At 46.9% G+C, this 24,881-nt stretch overlaps 1 protein-coding gene across 1 annotated transcript; it reads right to left on the reverse strand.

Moving 5' to 3' along the window:
* Positions 1-1,775: 1,775 nt before the first annotated feature.
* Positions 1,776-23,687, reverse strand: LOC142823284 (killer cell lectin-like receptor subfamily B member 1B allele C). Its single transcript, XM_075914155.1, has 6 exons — positions 23,264-23,687; positions 10,228-10,326; positions 9,699-9,848; positions 7,130-7,284; positions 4,819-4,931; positions 1,776-4,432 (listed from the first exon to the last, which is right to left on the reverse strand). The coding sequence occupies exons 1-6, from the start codon at positions 23,340-23,342 to the stop codon at positions 4,306-4,308; spliced, it is 723 nt and encodes a 240-aa protein (XP_075770270.1). The 5' UTR covers positions 23,343-23,687; the 3' UTR covers positions 1,776-4,305.
* Between the last annotated feature and the right edge of the window lie 1,194 nt (positions 23,688-24,881).

Consider the following 24,881-nt stretch of genomic DNA (forward strand, 5'->3'; position numbering starts at 1 on the left):
GTTCAAATAGTTACAAGGGTCTGATAAGAACAATTAGCACCTCCATTTTTGACTTAACTAACCAATTAAACAAGGGAGGTTCTAATTGTTCTTATCAGACTCTTATAACTATTTGAACCATCTGCTCACTGTCTCTCTCTTTTTTCTTCTTCCCCTCCTTTTCTCTCTCTTTTTTTCCTCCTCCCCTCCTCCCCCTTCTCTTATTTATTCCTGGATCTGGACTTCTAATACTCCTGTCAGCTGAAGAAGTGGGTTGCATGTAAATGCAAATGCCGCGGGGGATATTTAAATCCCCCGCGGATTTGCAATTCCGACTTGTCTCATTAGCATTCTTTTCCCGGAAAAGGGTGCCAATGTAGACGTAGCCGAGGAATCTATATATTTCTGTTAATGTTAGTGCCTCTGTTTCCATGGCCCTATAGTCATTTTGAACCTATAGCCGTGACAAAACTTGCAACTGAGGCTAATAAATGTGCAGCATTTAATAAATTTGTGTCAACTTTTTGCAGTCATTTCCTGATTACATAAATTCTTTGAAGTAAACGACTTTACAAAATAGTGAAAACAGCAATAGCATACTTTTCAGACTTTTCTGCTAAGTAGTTTGATTCAGTTTCTTCCCATGGTTTTTCAGAATTGTATGTGGCTATGTCTAACAAGGTTTTCTTTATAACACCATAGCTCATTTTCAATGCCAAAACGGCATCTGCATGAGACCACCTGATATTTTTTCACTGTTAAATATTTTCCATTCACCTGCTCCAAGTGTGATTGTAGCATACTCAACTGATATCTGGAAACCGAAAAAAAAGCATATGTGTTTTGAACATTTTTGGAAGTAAAGCAAAATGTGTAACTCCCTCACAAAATACAGCTGCAGTATTCCAGCTTAAAGTTAAGGAATGGCTGACACATGGTATGAATAAAGCGAAGAGATTTGTATTGTTCAGTCTTGCCGGTAGACCTGAACATTTTCTTGCTATACTTATAGCATTATCAGAACTGCCCGTGACAGTTTTTGATATCCAAACCTAAATTTGCAATGATTTCCAAAACTATTGTCTCTAGACATTCAGAAGTGTGGGATTTTAGTGAAACAAAACAAAGAAATCATTCTACAGCTTCACCATTGCCTGTCACATATTTTAAAGTTAATGTTAATTGGTCTACATGACTCACATCTGGTGTTGAATTGACTATTATAGAATAGTACTTGGCATCCTTTACTTCTTCAGTGAATTGGTTTCTGAGCTGCTCTGCCATTACAGTAATGAATTTACTGTAGGGAAGTGTATTAAAAAGTTGTTTTCCCCTAGGCCACAATACTGATAATTTTCCAAATGTTCATTGAGGGTACATCAATGAATTAACAGTTAAACCTCATGGAATTTGAACTAAGGGGTTTATCTCGGAATCGCGCTTCTCTGCCATGTCTACACGCAGGAAGTTATTCTGGGCTAATCAATTTCCAAAATGGCAACCGGCCAGGAACATGCTAATGAAGCGTGGGATATTTAAATCCCACGCTTCATTTGCAATTTCGGTCGCCCTCATTAGCCTCCCTAGTTCGAACTAGGGGGCTAGTGTAGATGTACCCTGAGAAAATTGTCAAATTCACTAAGCTATTCAAGGCAAGTTAAAAAAATGACCTTTTCAATTTGACACTGATGACTCATCATGTCTTTTTAGCGGTAGCCCCAAAGAAAACAGGAGTTTCACCATGGCAACTCAGCACTTCTGTCCAATAAGAACACTCCTTGTCAAACTGAGCTGTCAAAAGTTAGACTCAGGACTCACAATTTCGTTGGCCACTCTGTTTTATTAGCAAAGCATTTCGCTAATACGACCAGAAGAGTAAGACCCCACAGAAACCCAAGTCACCTTATTTATACAGATAAAAGAGGAGAGCAGACAAAGGATTGAAAAAGGGCACGAACTGACAAGGTTACTTGGGTTCAGTCAAGAATCTCATAGAAAGGACACTGTCTCAACGACTTAATTACCTGCATCCTGCTTCAGAAGCCTTTTAAATCTGCACTTGAAAGGGAATCCTCTGAACTGTCATTCATGCTAAAATTCGACACCCTACGTGAGGGTCTCAACAAAGACTCTAGCTATCTTACCCATTACAAAGATAGCTTCCCCAATTATCACCTCTAATACCATTAGCTCACAGACATTTACCTCCCCCCTCCCCCCACATCCCCCTCCTGTTCTGAAATGTGATTTGTCCTTTTCATATGTGTTCATTTTTTTAATTGTATCCTTTGGTATATATGGTTGTGACTATTTTCTTCCACTATTTGATCTGAGGAAGTGGGTCTGGCCCACGAAAGCTCATCATCTAATAAACCATCTTGTTAGTCTTTAAAGTGCTACATAGTCCTGTATTTTGTCTCATTTCCTTATAACTCTTACCAATCTCCTGTTAATGTCCCACTATCACTCTTAAGTGGAACCATTGTCCTGTGCCTTAACATCCTCCTTCCTGCTTACACACAAACAACTTTACCTTAACATCTCTCTTCCTGCTAAAGGAACAAACATTTCTTTAATTCATTCTACTTTTACAATATAATTCAGTCTACGTTCACAGAGGCAATAACACAGAATCAGTCCTTCCAGATCTTCAAGTATTGAACAAAGGACGTTCATCAAAAAGTATGGGTGAAGAAACATCTCAATTGTCTGATCACTTGACGAATTGTGGGGCTATCACCATGACTGGAAAAGTTGAACAAGTGGACTCTGAAGTGGCAATGGAATGACAAACTATTGGTAATTTTGTCAAAGTAAGGGAAGAAATCTACCCTGAAGACATTGCATTAAGGCCAAAATCTATTTAATTGGCTCGGAAAGAATATTTGTTAGTAAATAAAAAACATAGGTAATACGGAAAATTTGAGAAACGAGTATGAAATTAGAGGAGGAAAGCAACTCAGAGGTCTTCATGAGTCCCATTTTCTGAGGAGGAAGGAAAACAAGACCACAGAAATTAGAAATGAACTGATTTTTTTCCAGAAACCACCAAGGTGGTCTACTGTTATGTTTGCAAATTATTCCCCGAGCATAGTAAAGGAAAATAAACGTTTGTTGATGGACAAGCTAATTGGATAAACTTTGCAAGAGATAGTGCTGATTGTGAAACTTCCAAAGCTCAGATTAATGTTATGTGTATGTTTGTTCAAAGATGTACATTATCCAGAAGAACTGACTCTGCGTTACCATCCCACTCCACGAAGTCCAAGCCTGGTTTTACCCCCTAAGTTCAGTTTCCCCACTCTCTTCCCAGCCTCTGGGTACCTCCTCTCCCCTCTCTCTGTTCCCAGACTTTGCCTGCTCACTCACACAGAGAGCCTAGAGAGTTTTGCTCCTGCCCTGCCAGAGATCAAGTGGCACAGGCAGGGAGGGACTTCACTCCAGGCGGTGCTGGGCCATGCTGCCACGCTGTCACTTTGGGCTCCTGGAGAGCCTGCAGTAGAGCCCGGGCCCGCAGTCGGCCAGCTGAGGAATGAGCAGATGGAGGGGCGGGACCAGGGATTGGGATCAGGAAGAAGCCCAACATCCCAGCCCTGGGAAGGTGCCAGAGCGGAGGAAAACTTGCTGTGGGCAGCCAAGTCCTTCCGCAGCCAGCAGGGGGCAGCACAAGCTCCTTCCAATGCTCCCCTGTCTACAGCGCCCTAGGCATGGGCCCTGTCTGCCTAGCCCTAAGACCGGCCCTATGCAGAACAATAGGTTTGTCCTCCTTAGATCCATTTGTTAGGCTTGTTGAGCTCGTTCCTGGGAATGGATTCTGTCGCTGAGAGAAAGCTCTTAAAATAGCCCCACCCCCTCTTGATGTACATGGCCCATCTGTTTGCACTGCTCCAGAGCTGGGATTCCAACATGGTGCACTAACCATTTAGCTACTGGGTGCTGTTAGCTGCTGTCTCCTCGTGCTGCCCCTGTGTGCCCCTTGCCCCTGATGTTTTATTATTTTATTGTGGCTGCAGCTATTCAGTGACCTCAGCACCAGGTTGTGAATAGTCCTCTTTGACTTACAACTGCAATTTTTTTGGACATATAGATTTTTCGGTGGAAAATTTCCCCCCGGCTCTACCTGTGATGTCAATTGGCAATAGTTCTTCCTTCACCATAATCTTCCATGTTGTCTTCAGACACCTTATAAAAACAGGAGGAAGGGAGTGGGCACAAGCCCAGTTCTTCCCTTTGAAACTTGCCTTCAATATTCATCATTCATGTGACAGAAAGAAACTAAAGGAGATTGTATTGTCCATAGAAAATGCAGCTATTTAATGTCACTGCCTATATCTGGAGAGCATCTTTTTCACAAACGCACTTGGCTGCAGCTCTGCAGCTTTCAAAACGAATCACATCTGCTTTTATCACCCCACAGTTGTTGTTCCCTTCGGGAGGATTCACTGACTTGAACCTGGGAAACAAATAAACACTGTTTAGAATTTTGGAACGAGATTTTTAGCAGCTTTTCCTCATTCAGACACTCCTTGAATTTATTCTGCCGAATTGTTCCTGCAGAGCCCTGGTTGATTAAATACTTTCTAGCCCATAACCCTATAAGCAGCTGTTTGAGCATAGGAAACGTGTCCATATTACCAAACTCAGCCGGCAGGATTAGTCTGACTGCTGATGGAAGCCGTGGAATGAGGCTCAAGACTCCGCTCTGTGCAGAACATGGTGCCTAGCACTTGACATCCCTTGTGCCCCTACGTAGCCTCTGTTCCCACCAATGCTAGAAAGCAACAGTCCTGTGCCCCCTGCTGCACATCTTCTATGGACCCAGAAGATAAAACCACTCACAGTGTTTGATTTAACAGGGAGCCATCCATCCACGTCCAGTTCCTCAAGGGGGATGTAATAATGAGACCAAGCCAAAACCGATTTATGTCTTTGAAAGTGGTTTGAATGAAAGTCTGCAAATGACATGGAAGAATGAAGTGAAGGGGGAAGGCAGGTCTAGTGGGTAAGGTGCTTGGTAAAAAGTCTAGGAACTGGATTTAATTCCCCAAACTCCCTCTGTGACTATGGGCCAGTAGTGTAGGTTCTGTCCTGACTTGGGCAGAATTAAGGCCTTAGTACAACCTTTGTGGTGTTGTCAGTGAGGTGTCTGCCTCTGGGTGGCAGAGCATCAATTATTTTTTGTTTCCTTGCTTTTTAGCTCGTGTTGGTGTGTGTAGAGCAAATGTGGCAGACGCACAACACTGTGGTTCTGTGTATAAGGGAGGTTACTCACCTCGTCCAGTAACTGATCTTTGAGATGGGTGTCCTTGTGGGTTTTTCACTGTAGGTATCTTCGTGTTCCTGTGTTTATACAGCCGCTCTCTGAGTTACGAACAAGTTACGGACCAACACTTGATCCGTAACTCAAACTGTTCGTAACTCGGACTCCATTGAGTTACATGTGACCATGCTGTTCATAAGCGTGGGTCGTGTTCGTAACTCGGGGACTGCCTTTACGACTGCTCCATGGGAGCTTTGGTCGTAAGTGCAAACGGTCGTAACTCGACCGTTCGCAACTTGGGGAGCAGCTGTAATTGAAACTTTTTAGCAGTATCCCCCTTGGGTGCCGGCGTGCATATGTGGCACTGCTCATGCTGTAGCGAGCATGCCAACGGGTGTGTTCCATCAATCGTCCCTCAGTTCCTTCTCTACTATGGAGAGACGTTACAGCTCCAAAGCAGAGGGGAGGAGAAAAGGTCATGGAGTGCCCACGGGAACACCCATCTCGAAGAACATCAGTTAATGAACAAGGTGAGTAACCCCCTTTTTTCTTTGTCAAGGAGTGTCCCTGTGGGCACTCCACTGCAGGTGATTACGGAGTAATACCTTGGTCATCTGGAAGAAGGAGCTTCGGACCTGAGCGGTGGACAGCGGAGAGGACTGCCACCCCAAACCGGATACATTGTGAAGAGTGTATATGGCATACTGTTTTGTAAAGATATGTGTAGAGGCCCATGGGGCCACCCTTCACATGTGCATGATGGGCATGTTATGGAGGAAGGCCGTAGAGTTGGCCATTGCCCTGGTGGAGCGGGCCCGGAACTGAGTCGGTTGTGACACCTTATTGATGTCATAGCAAGTTTTAATACAATTTGTTATGCATTTTGAAAGCCTCTGTTTCAAAACAGCCTGCTCTTTGGATACTGACTATGTTGGTACTGCTGTTGTCGATACCAACGGCGAGGGGCGGCCTTCTTCAACTTCAGTACTGAGACTGCAGGAAGTGTGTCTTTAGAGGACACTGTCCCTTGGAGTTTGAACATACGGGACTGCCTTCCCATCCGCTGAAGCCTGTACCTTGGGTGTGGAGGAAGGCTTCTGCTAAAGGGATAACCTTTTGGGTGACCTGTCTGCTGAAGGAGAGGCATGCTTCCTCTTAGTCATTTTCTTGGCTGGAGGGTCTCTTGGTTCAAGTGGTCCTTGATCAGAAGCCACTGTAGGAGAGATATGGGTTGGAGAGACCTGTGATACTGGTTCCAAGGTTGGTCTTCTCTGTGGTAAGGAGTTTTAGCTGAAGCTCTCTTGCTTTCAAAGATGTAGAAGAGAACTTCATACAGTGGTGGCAGCTCTTTGGGGAATGATTTTGTCACAGGCATGGAGTGCTGCTGGTAGGGTTACCAGATACTTTCACAAAAAATACTGAACATAGCATGGAAAAAATTGGTTGAGGAAAAAAAAAAAAGTAACTGCCCCTTTAAATCCCTACACTCCCTGTTCATCCCACCCCCGCCAGATGCAGCAAGGGAAAAATGAGAGAAACAGAAAGTACCTGACATGTAAAATGTATTTCCTGAGTATTTTTACCAGACAGAGGCCACAAATACCGGACTGTCCGGGTGAAAACTGGACACCTGGCAACCCTAGCTGCTAGGTGCCAACCAAGCCAGGAGTGGTTCAAAGAGAACTGAGGGAGGGTTGATGGTGCACGCATGTCACTACGTTCACTGCAGCATGAGTGGCATCGGCACCTGGGCGGGAATACTGCTGCTAAAAAATTCTGATTATAAGCAAAAGAGCGCCAAGATACCCAAAGTGGAGCGCCCACAGAGACATTCCTTGAGGAAGAATAATTATTATTAGAGCTGTTATCCCCAGGACACGATTGATTTACCATCTCGTCCTGGTCCTGTATCACCAGCAGTCGGGAGCCCCTCCTTGAACAGTCATCGCAACTCTTGTTCCAGGAAGATTTGTTTTTAGACACCCAGTAGCATTTGTCCCGGTGCAACATCCAGTTTGGGGGGCAGAGCTTGCACCCTGGTCCCTCTGGAGGGGAAAATGGAAACATGTCACGGAGCTAAAAGTTCTGAACTTCATTACACTCGTGCATGGGCTCAACATTTCCAGTTGCCCCATTGCCTGGACTGGGTTTGAGGGCAGTTCCCATAACCAATTAGCAGCAGATGCTGCAGGGCAGGAGGGAGGATGCTGGTGAAACTGTGCGTATCTCAGGCCTGAATTAGCATGGGGCTAATGCAGGTCAGGTTCGACTGCAATGCTACATCATTTCCTCCCCTTGTGTAGCTTTCCTGTGCCCTGCTGCACAGCCCTTGTGTTTTCCCTACAGATGGCTGCATTGCAGGAGAGGCAGATAATACCACACATCAGAGTTAGAACTTTATTTAGGTCACAAAGTCAAACTGAAAACGCCACGTTCATGGCTGCCCATGCAGCTGTCCCTCAGCCTGACTGTGGGTTCTTCCCATGCAGTGAATGTTTATTTGGGGAGCCATCATGGACATGGGTACCAAATAGTTCTGCACACTGAATGAGTCAGCAACCTTGGGAAAAACAGTAGGTAACCATGCAATAGAGACAGTATCGCAAGGCACACACAAATGGAGGCTGGATTATGGTTGTGTGGGCGACTGTAAATCTGGCATTTCCTAACTTTCAGGAGCTTGGCTTTGTAACCTTCCTGTGCCCTTAATGCAGCGTTGTGTTTCATGGCCTAATTTCTTTAAAAAACAAACCCAAAAAAACCCAAACATGTAAAGCAATTCTGTTACACGCAGTGGGAACAACTGCCACATCCTGAACCAGCAGCAGGGTTTGGACCTGGTCCAGCACCGTACCCACTGCTACCGCTCAGGGCTGGTGGGTGACATGGAGAGTGTGTTCTCACGAGGGGAGGAAGCAGGGGTTGGGTGCACAGTGGGAGCCTGGTCAGCTCTGTCTTCCCCCCCTGTAGGAGCTTCTGGCCCACGTGGTGTCCCTGGAGGTGACAGACCACGGGGGCAGGGTTGGAAAGTTCTTTGGGCCCTTGGTGCTCGGGCACCAAGGATATTCCTGGCCCAGAGGCCCAGCTCCAGCAATGCTTAGGATTGAGTCTCTCCCTGGCCCCATTTGCTGCCCCGTATGCATCCCCCAACACTACCTGCCACCCCTGGTCGCTGTCACTGGTAGTGCAGCTGGACTAAAGCAACTTCCTATCAGCTCTGGTTCCACGTGTCGCTCTGCCTCCTGAGTGGAAAGGAAGTTGTGTCTCTGCACATTGCCCCTCCCCTTGATCACCCTTGTGGTCAATGGGAGCTAATGGGGTGGTGCCTTTGGTGGTGGAGATCTTCTGGCTTCCTTCTGCCAAGGAGCTGCTGCCAGAGGGAGGTGCCCCAGGTAAAAATCCTACCCCTACCCCCTCCTACTCCCTCTACCTCATCCCAGAGCCTGCACCCCTCACCCCCTCTTGCCCCCCCATCACCTGCCCCAGCCCAGAGCCTGCCTCCTACATCCACACTCCCTCCCAGAACCTCAGGCAGGTGTGGGGAAGGGCCTTTTTTAAGTGGGGGAGGTGTGTGGGCATTATGGACACCACCGACATTTCTACAAACATGCAGCCCCTATGTGCTAGGTGAGGGAGAACCTGGCCCAGATCTCACCCCCTTCCCCATCTCTATGGGTAACTCCCAGTGCAGGGTGAGCTGCCACACCAGGGTGAGCCCAAGGTTTCTGACTGGTCTTGCTGTTATCTGTGTCCTGCTCCAGAGTCTTCCTGAGGATCAGAAGCCAGAGGGGAAATGGCGACTCTTCCTGGATGACATTTCCTGGGACAAAGCAATCCTGTTTCTTCAACCTGAGAGCACCCCACACCCATATGTCTAAGGTCTGGTTCCAATAATGGATGTGTGAAAGTTTCTCAAAGGTACCACAACACCCATTTACAATGGAAGAATTAGGGAAACTGAACACAGGAGTTGCTACCAGCTGTCCTAATTAGTTGGTAGCAATAGGGTAATTGTCCTATAATGCACATACCTTCTGGGTGTGGTGTCCCATGTAGTGGCACTGAGACCAGAGAGAGATTAATGAGTCTGCTCTACTGCCTTAGTATGAACCTATAGCTCATAGATTCAGCTTAGAAGTCCCATGTTGGATCCCACCCACCATTAAATTAATGGAGATTGCCTATCTTCTAGAACTGGAAGGGACCTTGAAAGGTCATCATGTCCAGTCCCCTGCCTTCACAGCAGGACCAAGTACCATCCCCAACAAATTTTTGCCCCAAATTGTCTCCACAAGGATTGAACTCACAACCTTAGGTTTAGCAGGCCAATGCTCAAAACACTGAGCTATCCCTCCCCCCCCCCCCCTTGTCTTATTGCAGTAGTTTGTGTCATTGCCCCCATGTGACCAGTAGGTGGCGCTGCAGTGCAAGGAGTAGCTGAGAGAAAGAGGTGAGATACCTGTTGAGTTGCTGGGAGATGATTCACACACAAATTGTTGCAAGCGGGACTGGAAATCTGTCAGGCCAGGTCTGCTGTTGCATTGAGGGATGAGTCTCTCCTTGGTACCGTTGTTCTTCAAGCAATTCAGAGACCGTCTGGGCTGAAAAACTTCAGAACAGCATGAGCATGAATGGCAGCTACTGCTCAGGGACCAGCCGCCCATCCCATACTGCTGCTTTCACATTCAGAACTGGGCCAGGGGGATAGGTCATGAGAGACGATAAGAGAGACTGCTGCATTTATTACACAGTGAATGGTGTCTCCCACTCCGCCCTGCACACGGATGACAGTGAAGCTGTAAGAGCGGGATCACAGGGGCCTCAAGTATTAAGCTCTAACATTGTCCTGCCCATGTCATATTGTTCCCATTTTGGTGCTAGTGAAATGTCTGGGGGGTTTTTTCACAAGAGAGTTGGAATCAGAAATGTCGGAGATGGGGAAATTTCAGGGTGTAGCTTTTCCTACAAATTAATTTGGAGGTGCTTACCCCAAGTGCCCATCACTGTCACAGCTCCCGCCAGGACGAGGATCCCAGCTGCTCCCAGCTGCAGAGCGAGCCGATGCCAGCGAGGACACGGAGGATGATCTGTAAGAGGCAGTGTTTGGTGAAACACTTTCAGCATGTAGAGCAAGACATAATAATGGACTTCCCTGTGCAGCACCCACCAATGGGCATTTATACTCCTCCTCACATAATGCCAGGAATAATTAAAAACCTGTCAGTTAAGGGTTGCATCATGCTGAGGGCACTACAGTGATGGAAGAGCAAAATACTGCAAAGATGAAGAAAATACTAACACATTCCTACTGTCAATTATTGAACAACATGGTTCTAGCCCACTTAGGGTATGTCTATACTGCAGTGCTATTTCAGGATATCTCCAGTATCCCAAAATAGCTACCCCACGTCTTTCGAACACGTCCACTATTTCAAAATAGAGTGGATGTGCTAATTCGCCATCCCTGTAAACTTCATTCTACAAGGAGTAAGGAATGGCTCGAAATAGTGTAGGCAGCACCAAATTTCAAACTAGCCTAGTTTCGGGTGCTGTCCTTAGGATGGTGTATATTTGACCACATTGTATAGCAAGTCTTTGTTTCAGCCCTGTCTGGCCTTGTGTTGGCTTTTGGTTCGTAACTTTTCTGGGGTCAAGACTCATTTGTAAAGCCCAATGGCCTCTCATGACCAAGTAAATAGCATTAGGTAACCTCTTCCTGTGCTTCATCACCCATCTGATAAAATAGTTTTTCCTAATATCCAACCTAGACCTCTCCCACTGCAACTTGAGCCCATTGCTCCTTGTTCTGCCATCCATCACCACTGAGAACAGTCTCTCTCCATCCTCTCTGGAACCTCCCTTCAAGGAGTTGAAGGCTGCTATCAAATCCCCCCTCACTCTTCTCTTCTGTAGACTAAACAAACCCAAATCCGTCAGCCTCTCCTCATAGGTCATGTGCTCCAGCCCCTAATGATTTTCGTTGCCCTACACTGTTCTCGCTCCAATTTATCCACAGCCTTTCTGCACAGGGGGAGGGCAAAACCGGATGCAATACTCCAGGGCTGCATCTAGACTGGCAAGTTTTTCCAGAAAAATTTGCCACCTGTCTACACTGGCCACTTGAATTTCTGCAAGAACACTGATGATCTCATGTAATATTGTCAGTGTTCTTGCGGAAATTCTATGCTGCTCCCGTTTGGACAAAAGCCCTCTTGTGCAAATGCTTTTGCGCAAGAGGGCCAGTGTAGACAACACGGTATTGTTTTGTGCAAAAAAGCCCCATTCACGAAAATGGCGATCAGGGCTTTCTTGCGCAAAACCGCATCTAGATTGGCATGGATGCTTTTCTGCAAAAAGTGCTTTTGCGGAATAGCGTCTGTGTCAATTAGACGCTCTTTTTCGCAAATGCTTTTAACGGAAAAACTTTTCCGTTAAAAGCATTTGCGGAAAATCATGCCAGTCTAGACGTAGCCCAGATGTGGCCACACCAGTGCCAAATAGAACAGAATAATAACTTTCCTAGATCTGCTGGCAATGCTTCTACTAATATGCTGCTAGCCTTCTTGGCTACAAGGACACACTGTTGACTCATACCCCATTTCTCATCCATTAAAATCCCCAGGTCCTTTTCTGCAGAAGTGCTTGAAACCGGATAATTAATTTCGCCTCCAATGCGAAACTGACCTGCAAGACTCAATGTCTGCTAACACTTGCAAAACAGCAGCCCTATCAAGGAAGTCAGAGCCACTATTGCTATACCAACTGGTCACGTGTTTTCATTGTGGCACAGCACATTTCAAAATAACGAGGCGTGGGTCTCAAACTTCATTCTTCCTCTTCTGAGGCACCAGCAATGGAGAACGGCACCTTACGGTTCCTCCTCTCATGGACCTGTGCTGGTGCTTAGAGGAATCCTCCTTTAGCCCTGATGTGGAGGATGGCACCAGAGCGCTCCATGCCGATGAAGAGTTGCGTGGTGCTGGGTCTTCTGGTCCCGGGTCAGGCTGAGGGTGCAGAGCCACCTCCATCCAACGTGCCTTGAGCCTCTGTCCTTTAGAGTCCTAGGGCGGAGCTTGTGGCAGATGCTGCAGTGGTCTCTTTGGTAACCCTCACTCAAGCACTGCAGGCAGGAAGAGCGTGGGTGGTTTTTTGGCTTGTGCGACCGCCACGACTCTGTGGGTTCTAAGAAGGGAGGTGCACTTACAATAACTAGAAACACAAAATCGGACTTAGAACAATAAGAAACAAACTGTGTACAGAATAACAGGAAAACCGGTGAGCTTGCAGAGGCAATGGCTACGGGATGTCCCAGCCGCATGTCACTGGTGGTAGGAAGGAACCGCGGAGGTGATGGGTTGGCAGGTTGCTATACTGGGTGCCATGAAGGTGCAACTCCAGGGGTCACAGAGAGGAGAAAATCTTCTGGTCCCTGTGCACGTAGGCATCTACACACCTACTTCAAATGCACAGGAACACTCATTCAGAGAAGAACAGACATTACAGAGATGAGGGCCGTGCACAGTTTTGCAGTAAATTTGATTGTAGAATTAGGTTAGGACACCTGGAGCCATAAGAACATAAGAACGGCCATACTGGGTTAGACCAAAGGTCCATCTAGCCCAGTATCCTGTCTGCCGACAGTGGCCAGCACCAGGTGCCCCAGAGAGGGTGGACCGAAGACAATGATCAAGCGATTTGTCTTCTGCCATCTCTCTCCAGCCTCTGACAAACAGAGGCCAGGGTCACCATTTTATCCCCTGGCTAATAGCCTTTTATGGACCTAACCTCCATGAAATTATCTAGCTTCTCTTTAAACTCTGTTATAGTCCTAGCCTTCACAGCCTCCTATGGCAAGGAGTTCCACAGGTTGACTACACGCTGTGTGAAGAAGAACTTTCTTTTATTAGTTTTAAACCTGTTCCCCATTCAACCTTGGAGATGAATCTTGTCATTTTATAACTAACACTGACTAAAGAATTTGAAATTTGTTTCCATCATTCATAAAGGTAAATCGGTTCTTCCAGTCAATCATTCAGTCTAGATGCCATCAGCTTTTTCATCGGCATTGCAGCCAAGGTTCCTGTTAAGTGCAATCACCCAGCTGCTAAATGAAGCCTCACCCCCATGCTCAGGACTGCCCAGCACAGAACTGCCTGGCTGGTGGTAGGGGCACCACTCTCAGCTGTTGCAAATCTCTGTTGGGGACAGAGGAGTGCACCTCTCCCAGGGTATGTCTATGCTACAGAGTTTTGTCAGGAAACGAGCCATTTTTCTGACAAAACCTGACTAACGCCCACACTGCAATCATGTTCTTTCAAAAGTAAATTGAAAGAACTGAGGGTTTTTTTCTGGTGTTGGTAAGCCTCATTCTATGAGGAAGAAACCTTTTTGCATCAGAGCTCTTTTGCAAAAAGGCGTGTGTGAATGGGGAAGGGGGAATTCTTTCGGAAGAAGAGGAAAAAGCACAGGTGCCCTGGTGACCTTTCTGCCCATAGTAATCACAGCTTACATGCGAAAGAATGTCCATTCAGTCTGGATGTGCTCTGTCAAAAAAGCAGGTGGCTTTTTCGATGCGTTTTGGCAGTGGGGACACTCTCTTTTGGAATAAGTTTTTTTGGAAGATCTCTTCTGGAAAAGCTTCTTCTGAAAGAAGCCTGTAGTCTAAACATGGCTCCCATGGATAGCTGGGAGACATAAGAAGGAGGGACGGAGTGTTTGGGGCATCCTGTCTCCTAGCTGGGTAGTGGCAGCCACAAGAGAAGAGAAGAGAAGAGAAGAGAAGAGAAGAGAAGAGAAGAGAAGAGAAGAGAAGAGAAGAGAAGAGAAGAGAAGAGAAGAGAAGAGAAGAGAAGAGAAGAGAAGAGAAGAGAAGAGAAGAGAAGAGAAGAGGGGAAGGGAGGGGAGGGGAGGGGATGTTGATCACAGCAGTTGGGCTTGGCTGCAGCTACTTGTGTGAACCCAGCACTCCCCCCCATCCGTAGAGTGGGTGGGAAGTAGGGTAGCCAACTGCATGGGGTAGATGGAGGAAACAGGGAGTGGTTGGGTCCTGGTGTTAGTGAGATTGGGGTGGGGAGTTTGTTTGGAGCAGCCTGACTCTCGTCTGGGCTGCAGCAAGATCAGACCCTCTCACTCTTTGCTCTCTGCCATCTCTGGGCAGTAGGCTCAGGGGAGACACCCAGGACTCTTTCCTAGGCTGGAGATGGGGATAATACCAGGGAAGAATGCAGGCTACCTGGCGGGGTGTGTGCGTGCCAACATTTCAGGAGGGTTATGCTGGCTTGCTGGGGCACAAGGGCGGCCCGTGAGCCTAGGCAGACTTGACGGTCTCCTAGGGTGCCGCCAACCTGGGTACCCGATGTTTATGTCATGGCCACTGACAGCTGTGCAGGTGGGGGCACCGATTGCGCCTTCCACCTGGGGCACCAGCTACCATAGCCAGCCTCGGACCACTCCTGCTGGGGCATGAGGGGCATGTGGCTACCTGGGAGATGGGGCGCTGCTGGGAAACTCCATTTCTCATTCATGCATCAGGGAAGTCCACATACATCTTCCCTTTTCTTGGTGGGGCTGGAGTGAGGAGGGGTTGGTATTAATAAGCAACTGATTGGTGACGTAATTACAAGATCTGAAACGTGCCAGAACAATATGATGAGGGTGGGGAGACTTGTAGAGCAACCATACAACAGTGAACCCTCTGCAGTTCTAGACTAACATGTTTTTCAACTAGTAGCCGGAGGTAAAGATAAACAACTTGCTTTTGGCTACTCTGGGGCTACGTCTACACTGGCATGATTTTCCGGAAATGCTTTTAACGGACAAGTTTTCTGTTAAAAGCATTTTCAGAAAAGCGCATCTAGATTGGCAGGATGCTTTTCCGGAAAAGCATCCGTGGCCAGTCTAGACACGCTTTTGCACAAAAAAGCCCTGATTGCCATTTTTGCGATCGCGGCTTTTTTGCGGAAAACAAATCTGAGCTGTCTACACTGGCCCTTTTGCACAAATGTTTTGCGCAAAAGGACTTTTTCCTGAACGGGAGCAGCATAGTATTTCCGTAAGAACACTGACAATTTTACATGAGATCGTCAGTGCTTTTGCGGAAATTCAAGCAGCCAGTGTAGACAGCTGGCAAGTTTTTCCGGAAAAGTGGCTGATTTTCTGGAAAAACTGGCCAGTCTAGACACAGCCTAGTAATAGAAATGTAGCCGTGTTAGTCTGGTGTAGCTGAAGCAAAATGCAGGACTATGTAGCACTTTAAAGACTAACAAGATGGTTTATTAGATGATGAGCTTTCGTGGGCCAGACCCACTTCCTCAGATCTGGCCCATGAAAGCTCATCATCTAATAAACCATCTTGTTAGTCTTTAAAGTGCTACATAGTCCTGCATTTTGCTTTAGACACAGCCTGAGTGTGTTAGCCAGTGGCCATCTGCCCGGAGATGTTAGAAATCCTGGGCTAAAATTTCGTTTGTTTGGAAGGAAGTGGTTTCACACAAAGAGACTAACAAGAAACTCCTACGGTGGAGCGTATCCCTCCAAGACTTTGATTTTGAAATACAAACACATTTCAGGAGCTTCTAAGAATGTGGCTGATAAAACTCTCCTGTTGGAGTTTTCCAGTCTCAGTGAATTAAAACTGTCCTTATCATCGGAGTTCTTTTTCCCAAATGTGCCTTCTTGGATTCCCAAGGGGTTGATGCATTTGGGTGGTGCCAGCAAAGCCTCCAAGACCAAGGAATGCGTCACCATGGGGAGTTTTTAAAAAGAAGCATTGCATGGGGAACAGCTTTGGAGTGGTCTCTGATGGTTCATACTGACATACTCAGCATGGGGGCTGCTCGACATGGATGCGCTATCTTTTAAAAGTGCACCCTTGTTTTAGCACACTGGCTCACTCAGAGCGAGTGCAGGGTTTGTCTCATCAACTCATAGACTTTAAGGTCAGAAGGGACCATTATGATCATCTAGTCTTACCCCCCAGCACAGTGCAGGCCACAGAATCTCACCCACCCCTCTTAGAATAATCCTCTCACCTAGATCTCAGATATTGAAGCCTTCAAATACTTTGAAGACCCCAAGATGCAGAGAATCCTCCAGCTGTGATCTGTGCCCCATGCTACAGAGGAAGGCGAAAAACCTCCAGGGCCTCTGCCAATCTACCCTGGAGGAAAATTCCTTCCCGACCCCAAATATGGCGATCAGCTAAACCCTGAGCATGTGGGCAAGACTCACCAGCCAGACACCCAGTCTCCTCACGCTGGAAACTGCCAGCTCCAAGTGTGGACACACTCAATGCAGCTTTGGGCTCCCCTCATTCTGTGTCTCTTCCACCTCTGGCCTGGAGGAGGAAGGCCATGGACTGGGAGTCTGGCTTACACTCAGGGTCTCTTGGCACCTTGAGGGTGTGGGTGGGGCAGGGGTTTCACGTTCTCCCTCAAGTTTGAAGTACACCAAGCCAGTGGTGCAAACTGAGATCCACGAGGGAACGACGCTGCTAGGTAGTTTGGGTCGTTTCCCTAATTAGGTAACAGTTTTAAATAAAGCTGCAGCCTTAACGGTTAGCCCGATTTTGGTTTCTGTATCTCTTCTTTATGTCCACAGTTACTTCTAATTGTACTTCGTCAAGGGCTGAATTTTTAAATGCAGTTTAAAAATAAAGCAGCTAATTTAGTTTAGTGCATGTGGAGCAGGCACGGAGGAAGAAATGCCCCCTCACTTGATCACCAAATGGCCCCTTTCTTCCACAACAATACTCAGACTTTCCGACTGCACCACACACCAGACTGCTGTCTTAAGATGCCCTCCCACGGCTCAATGCTACTAGCCACATTCTCTTAATTCCCATCCGTCAGAGGGGAAATTGCATTGTATCTGCACCCCCATTCCGCAGTTGGTTCCTTTTTGACCCAGCAAGGGAACCTGTCAAGCTATCAGAACCAGTGAAGTCCTGTACCCTGCATCTGGCAGGTGGCAATTTGAATTTTCCTTCCTTAGGGTCTTACTTTGCCTGTTGAATAGTAATAGGGTATGTCTACACTACAGAGTTAGTTCGAACTAACTTAGTTCGAATTAGTTAATTCGAACTAAGCTAATTCGAACTAACGCGTCTAGCACTAAAAACTAGTTCGAATTAGCGTTTTGCTAATTCGAACTAGCATGTCCACATTAAGTGGACCCTGAACAGGGCTTAAGGATGGCCGGAAGCAGTGCCGGCAGGGCATCAGAGGAGGACTTAGAGCGTGGAGATGCTGTCTCAGGCTAGCCGAGGGCTGCGCTTAAAGGGTCCCGACCCCCACCCCGGACAGATAGTTCTCAGGGGTGCCCCGCTCGAAAACCAGTCCTGGCTTGGAGTGCCCGGAGTGCCCACACTGGGCACATCACACCACTCGGCCATCAGCCCGGCTGCACTTGCCGCAGGCTGCCATCTGGAGAGAGGGGGCAATTGGGGGGGCTGCAGGAGAGCTTCCACCCCCAGAAGCCCGCAGAGCCAGCCCAGTCCTCCCCATCGGGGGCTCGTACCCCATTCCTCCCTCACCTCCTCCCACTTACCCTTCCCTAGCCCCTCTTCTTGATGTACAAAATAAAGGACAATTGTGTTCAAAAATGGAATCTGTCTTTATTGAACAAAACTGGGGGAGACTGGGAAAAGGAGGTGGGAGAGGGGAAGAGAGAGGCTGGGAGAGGGGAGGGCAACTAAAATGATCAGGGGTTGGGAACAGGTCCCATATGAAGAGAGGCTAAAGAGACTGGGACTTTTCAGCTTAGAAAAGAGGAGACGGAGGGGGGACAGGATAGAGGTCTCTAAAAGTAGGAGTTGGGTGGAGAGGGTGCATACAGAAAAGTTCTTCATTAGTTCCCATAAAGAAGGACTAGAGGACACCAAAGGAAAGGAATGGGGAGCAGGCTTCAAACTAGTAACAGAAAGTTGTTTTTCCCAAAGCAAAGAGTCAACCTGTGGAACTCCTTGCTGCAGGAGGCTGTGAAGGCTAGAACTAGAACAGAGTTTAAAGGGAAGTGAGATCAAGTCATGGAGGTTGGGTCCATGGAGTGCTATTAGCCAGGGGGTAGGAGTGGTGTCCCTGCCCAAGGTTTGTGGAAGGCTGGAGAGGGATGGCACGAGACAAATGGCTTGGTCACTGTCTTCGGTCCATCCCCTCCAGGGTCCCTAGGGTTGGCTGCTGTCGGCAGACAGGCTACTGGGCTAGATGGACCTTTGGTCTGACCCAGGATGGCCATTGTAAGCTCAGGGCTCAGGGTCGGGGGTCTCAGTGGACCCCCTTGATTTTCATGCACACCTGCTCCTGGGTGGCCAGGCTGGCAGCTCTCCTGCCCTAGACGGCCACTTTCCAGTGCCTGGTGCGGAGATCGTGGACAAGGTCCACGATGTCCGCACTAACCCAGGCGGGTGCCCGCCTTTTGCGGTCCCGGGCAAGCTCCCGGGAGCCGCCAGCCTGGTCCTGGGAAGAGAGGGAGGGCTGGGGGGCATCGGGTGGGTGGCTCGATCTGTGCCAGGTGCAGGGTCTGCTGGCTGGGTGCTGACAGGCTTGCACCTGGCACGGGCACCGTAGCCATCCCGTGCCCCTTTAAGGGGTCCGGGGCCGGGAGGGGGGCATAGCGTTTCCCTGGTGTTGGCCAGAGTGGCCACCAGGGAAACCTGGGGAGGACTAGCCTCCCACTAGTTCGAATTAAGGGGCTACACACCCCTTAATTCGAACTAGTAAGTTCGAACTAGGCTTAGCCCTCGTAAAATGAGGTTTTCCTAGTTCGAATTAAGCGCTCCGCTAGTTCGATTTAAATTCGAACTAACGGAGCGCTAGTGTAGCGCCTATGAATGTTAGTTCGAACTAACGTCTGTTAGTTCGAACTAACATTGTAGTGTAGACATCTCTGGACTGCTACACAGGCACCAGGTCAGGACTGCGCTGCCTGTGTCCAGGTCTGGCTGGAGCCCAGTGGGCCTGGCCAGTTGGAGGGTGGGCTTGTTTTGGGCTGGAGAGGGAATAGCCCATCCCCAGCTGCCAAAGGTCCCTGGCCTGCTGGCCCCTGCGGGCCCCTTTAATCTGTTGCCTCCGCACATGGCTACTGTCACTGGCTCAGCCAGCTCTTGCTGGACTGTGGCTGGCTCATGCCAGAGCGACGCTCTAGGGTGTATCTCTGCCCTCCAGTCACTCTGCCAAGTATCTTGTCAAAGGCGGACAGTAGATGGGTTTGGGTTTGCTTTCTTCTTGGTACATTGTTCTCGCTACTAATTAGCGTCTAGGTCTGAACAAATTCATCGTTCGATCATTTGTTCCAATGTCTTTCCACGTATCAAAATTAGGGTACGTCTAGACTACAGAGTTTTGTCGACAGAAGTTTTGTCGACAGATACTGTCGACAAAGCTTCTGTCGACAAAGAGCGTCTACACTACATTACACTACACTACAAGCTGCTTTGTCGACATGGCAGTGTAGATGCAAGGACAGTTTACATTCAATAACGCCTTCTGTCGATAGAACTCTGTCAACAGAAGGCGTTATGACTTGTAGAATGAGGTTTACCAGCGTCGACAAGACTGCTGAGTTCTGTCGACGTTATGTCGACAGAACTCAGCGGTAGTGTAGACTCTGGTATAGTTTTGTCGACAAAAGTCCACTTTTGTCGACAAAACTCTGTAGTCTAGACACACCCTTAGATTGACCGGTTTGTAATTTCCTGGGCCATCCTTCTTTTTTCCTCTGTCTCTCTCTCTTTTGGAGACAAGTGCTGTGTGTGTCTTTCTCCAGCCCTCGGGACCTCACCCCTCCTGCAGGAGTTTTCAAAAACAATTGAGAGTTCTGATATTATATGGGCTATTTCCTTAAATCCCCTCTCGTGAATTTAATCAGATCCTTCAACTTGAATGCATCAACCTTACCTAAAAAATACTGTAACCTGTTCTTTTCCTCTTCTGGCCCAAAACCCTTCCCCATTTTTGTTAATATTAGATTAAGTATGTGCTCTAAGTTAATCTTTTTAGTGAAGACCGAAGGAAAAAAAAGCATTAAACTCAGCTTTCTCTGTATCATCCTGTATTTGCTCTTTTCCTGTTAAGAAATGAGACTACATTTGGAAAACAAACAAGTAAAATTCAGATTTGTGTTTTGTTCATTTGCCACTTGGAAATAATTACTAACACTGTCGACGGAGCCATGTAGATTAGTGTACTCGAAAAACAGTAATGAAGCAGCAATTATTTAAATCTCTGCTTCATTTTCCTATGTCTAGAAACCTCATCTACATACCCTAGACATACCCTAAAAGGTTAATCCTTTTTTAGAAAGATAATTGACACCATCTCATTGGGTTTTCACTCCACTGTACTAGCTTGAAGAGGGAGGTTTAACTTCTACCCTATATTGTCAGTTCTAAAAGATTTTAAAGTTTCAAATAGCACTAATTTTCTGGCAAATTCTTTAGAAGTTGCACTATAATTTTTCCCCCTCATATTTTACATCCTCTATATACAAAAAAAAAGGATTATTTTCCTCACTGGGACATGAACAGGTTTGTGGGGGATATGATCACACTCCCTTTCTTTCTGAATACATGGGATGGGTGCTGTGACGGATCGGGCCAGGTCTGGGCACAGCTGAGGGTGTCTGCTCAGGGCGAATTGCTCAAATTTGGGGCTCCTTACAGCCCCCAGACTGGAGACCTTCCCAAACAGGCCACAAACCAGTCCCACAGAGCGCTTCAGCTGCCTGCCTGAAGCCTCACAAGCAAAACCCCTCCAGCACCCCAGCAATATCCATGCCCCAGATGGCCCCGGGCCTCATACACAGGTGAGGTGTCTTAGAACCCAATCTCACCTACCCCGAACAAGTTCTGTCCTGTTCCAAGAAACCAGCCACAGATCCCAGGTCAATTTACACTCTGGACCTTACCCATGAATCACGCTGAGCCAATCCTTTAGAATCTACCATCTAAAGGTTTAGTGCTACGAGAAAGAAAAGCATGAGAGTGAGGTTGCTGAAGTATCATACATTACATGCATCGAATCTCCCAGTCCTCGATGCAGGCTCCTAGCAGAGATGTTACAGCTGCTGGCTTAAAAGTCCTTGTTGAGCATCCTAGGTCAGGATGGGTTCACAGTACTTCCCGGCTCTTTGATCCCTGCACTGCTGCCTCTGGGATGAAGTGTTGAGCTGGAACATGGAAAATTTATCCCTCCTTCCTGGTCTCTTCTTGGCTGCAGCAGGTTACCTGGCCAGCGGCCTATCCCCGTGTTCCCTGCTGGTAGCCCTTAGGTGTCATTCCTCATTCACGAGGTGTGACCTTGGCCCATTGAGTGCTATTGTCCCACAGAGCCTCACTAATTACCGTGTCCATAGTCTGAGCTCTGCCCATTGCTCAACCACACAGAGAAATATCTAATACTCACACAAAATACATGCTTATAACTTCACGCGCAGACATTAAACATTTACATGAATAGCATATATAAAATTAGCAGACAGTAAGCTTCTATTCCACATCTTGCATGGCCCCCTTTATACTACTTTTGGGACCAACAACCCCCCCATGGGTGCAACAGTCACCCGGCTGCTCCCCTCACAATCCAATAACGTGACAGGTGCCCTAAAACTTATAGTAATATGGAGTCACAGTCTGGAAAAGCTTAAACTCCCCTGTCTTAACATTTAGCTCACTTTGTTTTTCACTATTCTGATATGCATTTTCCCTGCCTTCTCCCATCCTGGCTACTATATTCCTCCCTAAGCGAATGTCTACACTGTAGAGAAAGATCAAATCTTCCGCTGTCGATCTTCCAGGGTTCGATCTTTCAGGGTGGGAGAGCACTCCTGTTGACACCAGAAACTCTCCTTTCATGAGGAATAAGGGAAGTCGAAAACTAATTTAAGCTACTTCGACTTCAGGTATGCAATTAACATAGCTGAAGCTGCATAGCTTAACTCGACTTTTCAGTACAGCTAGACTGCAGGTTTTTTTCAGGATACTGAAGGTATCCCGAAAAAACTCCTCTACATCCAGGGAATGTATATGCTCTTCGGCTTTTTTTTTTTTTTTTTTTTTGCGGAAGAGCAAATGCGCTCTTTCAGAATCTCCTGTATTCCTCATTCCACAAAGAAGAAGAGGGCTTTCGAAACAGGGCTTTTTTCCGAAATTTGTTCCAGTGTAGACAACAAAAGTATCAACAAAGGTACTGGAGCACATTGTGCATATCTTTTTCCAATAGATTCCCGCAGTGCAGACATATGAGAGTCATCTTTAAGTTGCAACTTTCCAAAATGCATTTGGCATGAAACATCTTCTCTTCTGCGCTCAGAGATACCTGGGAAGTTGAGCATGAGCTCCCATTTCAGAATCGTGTCCAAAATCCTGAGATTGCCTATAATTTTCTATTAGCCAGATTCTCGTTTTTCTCTAGCCCTGTCTTAACTTTCTCAGATAAATTTAGGTCTTTCACTGGAGGCTAGTGAATCCTTTTCTTCACACAGATTCCACTATACAGTGTACCTAAATGAATCCCCACCAACTTTCTTCTAACAACAATCAAATGCTTCCTTTTCCTGGAGCTTCCCAGATTCCTTCTCTTCTGTTCATTCTGCAACATTTGCTCCTTCAGCTCTGACTCATCCCACTGCTGCAAGAACTATAAATTCACTAGCTTACTTCAATCCTCCAAATATGTATAAAGACAGCAGAAAATAAAATATTTGATTGCACTTGTAATTACGAACATATAGGCTGCCGCTGGCTACACCTGTAGTGTTGTGGCTGTATTAATAGTACTAATATAATGAACACTGTAATCATAGTGGAATTTACAGAAATTCTGTATCCAGTCATGACAATAGTAGGGAATTTGACATGCTCTGAAGTCCCTCACTGAAGATAGGCTGTAAAGCTGCTCCTTGGTTCTAAAGACCTACTTTCTAAGCTCTCCATGCTACAAGTGAAATAAAAAAGTAGAGTAGGATTCCATTTTTCTAACCAAAAATAGAGATCATACTGGTACAAAAACTAAGAAGCCAAAGACTTACTGAGACGCTGAGGTGGAGGCAGTGGCCTGGAAGAGGCTCCCAAAATGTTTAAATCAGCATAAATAATTTGTCCTTCCATGCTGCGCACTGAGGAGGAAGAGCATGTACAGAAGAGGACAGAGTGTCTGAGCAGCCTCACTTATATCTGAGCTAATGTCTCCAAAATCAGGAAGTGTCTGTCATCTAGCTAAAGCTGTGTACTTCCTTTTCCCCGGTGATTTAAAACGTCCAGGCACCTAGCTAATAAATGAAGGCATGTGGGCTAGTGACCAGTCTGAGTTGGGCTTTAGAAACACACAGGACAGGAGAGCTGTTCCCTATTCGGGTGTTCAGGATTTCAAATGCACAGGTTTTTTTTCAGCAGTACAAGTAATCTGATCAATTTAGCAGGACATCCCTGAACATTCACATGGCAAGAAAGTCTCCTCACAGCATACAAGTAGGAAATAGTCAATTGGCATTTTCCAAGCCTTTCAGCAGTGCAGCCATCTCTAACTTATACCCTTCACCCTGTTCACTGTGGCTACGTCTATACTGGTATGATCTTGCGCAAAAACTCTTTAGTACAAGAGTTCTTGCATTAAAGTAGTTGTGCAAGAGAGCGTCTACATTGGCATGTGTTTTTGCGCAAGAGATGTGCTTTTGCGCAAGAGCATCCATGCCAGCGTAGACACTCTCTTGCGTAAGAAAGCTCTGATGGCCATTTTAACCATAGGACTTTCTTGCACAAGAAATTCATGTTGCCTGTCTACACTGGCCTCTTGCACAAGAACAGTTGCACAAGAGGGCTTATTCCTGAGCGGGAGCATCATAATTCTTGCGCAGGAAGCACTGTTTTCATACATTAGAACGTCAGTGTACTTGCGCAAGAACTCGCGGCCAATGTAGACACAGCCTATGTGTTTTTGGGGACTCAACCCTAGTGCTAGTGACAAACTCTGCTGCACGGGGTGGTTGAACGGCCTTTTCCAAGACAAACACTGCTGTATCAGGACTTGAATGCAGGAGAGGTCGTGCAACTGAAGTCCTGGGAGCAAAGGGCACCCAGTCCGTGTCTCTGAATCGGGCTCCATGCATGGGGACTGGCAGCACAAGAGTCTATTCAATAGACTGTAGCGTGGCCAACCCCAGCTGTTCAGAATGTTGAGTCAGGCTCACCAGAATCATGAGATTGGCTTTAAAATTATAACGATTATGTACAAATAAGAGATCTCAGGCTCTTTAGTTGCCTTCTGATTTTTGAGCCTTTAAGCTTCAGGGTGGGTCACATTTGGGAGTTTTCTGCTCAGCCATGAGGGCTAGAAACTTACTTCCTTTTTAGGCATTAAGATTGAAATCACATATCCACATGGCTCCAGGAGCTGGGGATTTTAGGAAAACAATAATTAGCATGAGCCTTGTGAAAAAATCATGAGAGTTGACAACAGAGGGTAGAATTTGTGGCCCCGGTAAACTGGTTGTGCTTGCATTTATACAGTGTCATGACAAGTGGGAAATGGTGTTAGACGGCACTGGTCGTATGTGGTATCCCACATTTCCTGCAATACTTACTACCACTTTGGCTGCCTGACAATACAGCTATAAAGTCTGTAGTCTCAACTGGACAGCAAGCCCAGCA

This window comes from Pelodiscus sinensis, chromosome 32, assembly GCF_049634645.1.
Source record: "Pelodiscus sinensis isolate JC-2024 chromosome 32, ASM4963464v1, whole genome shotgun sequence".
NCBI lineage: Eukaryota > Metazoa > Chordata > Testudines > Trionychidae > Pelodiscus > Pelodiscus sinensis.

What these genes read in the sequence shown, in the direction of transcription:
- LOC142823284 (XM_075914155.1), bottom strand. Translation starts at nt 23,342, where the DNA reads ATGGAAGGACAAATTATTTATGCTGATTTAAACATTTTGGGAGCCTCT. An exon ending in GCCTCCACCTCAGCGTCTCA is followed by an intron (nt 10,327 to 23,263) that starts GTAAGTCTTTGG and finishes TGCCTCTTACAG; the next exon opens with ATCATCCTCCGTGTCCTCGC. An exon ending in TACAGGACCAGGACGAGATG is followed by an intron (nt 4,932 to 7,129) that starts GTAAATCAATCG and finishes TGTCATTTGCAG; the next exon opens with ACTTTCATTCAAACCACTTT.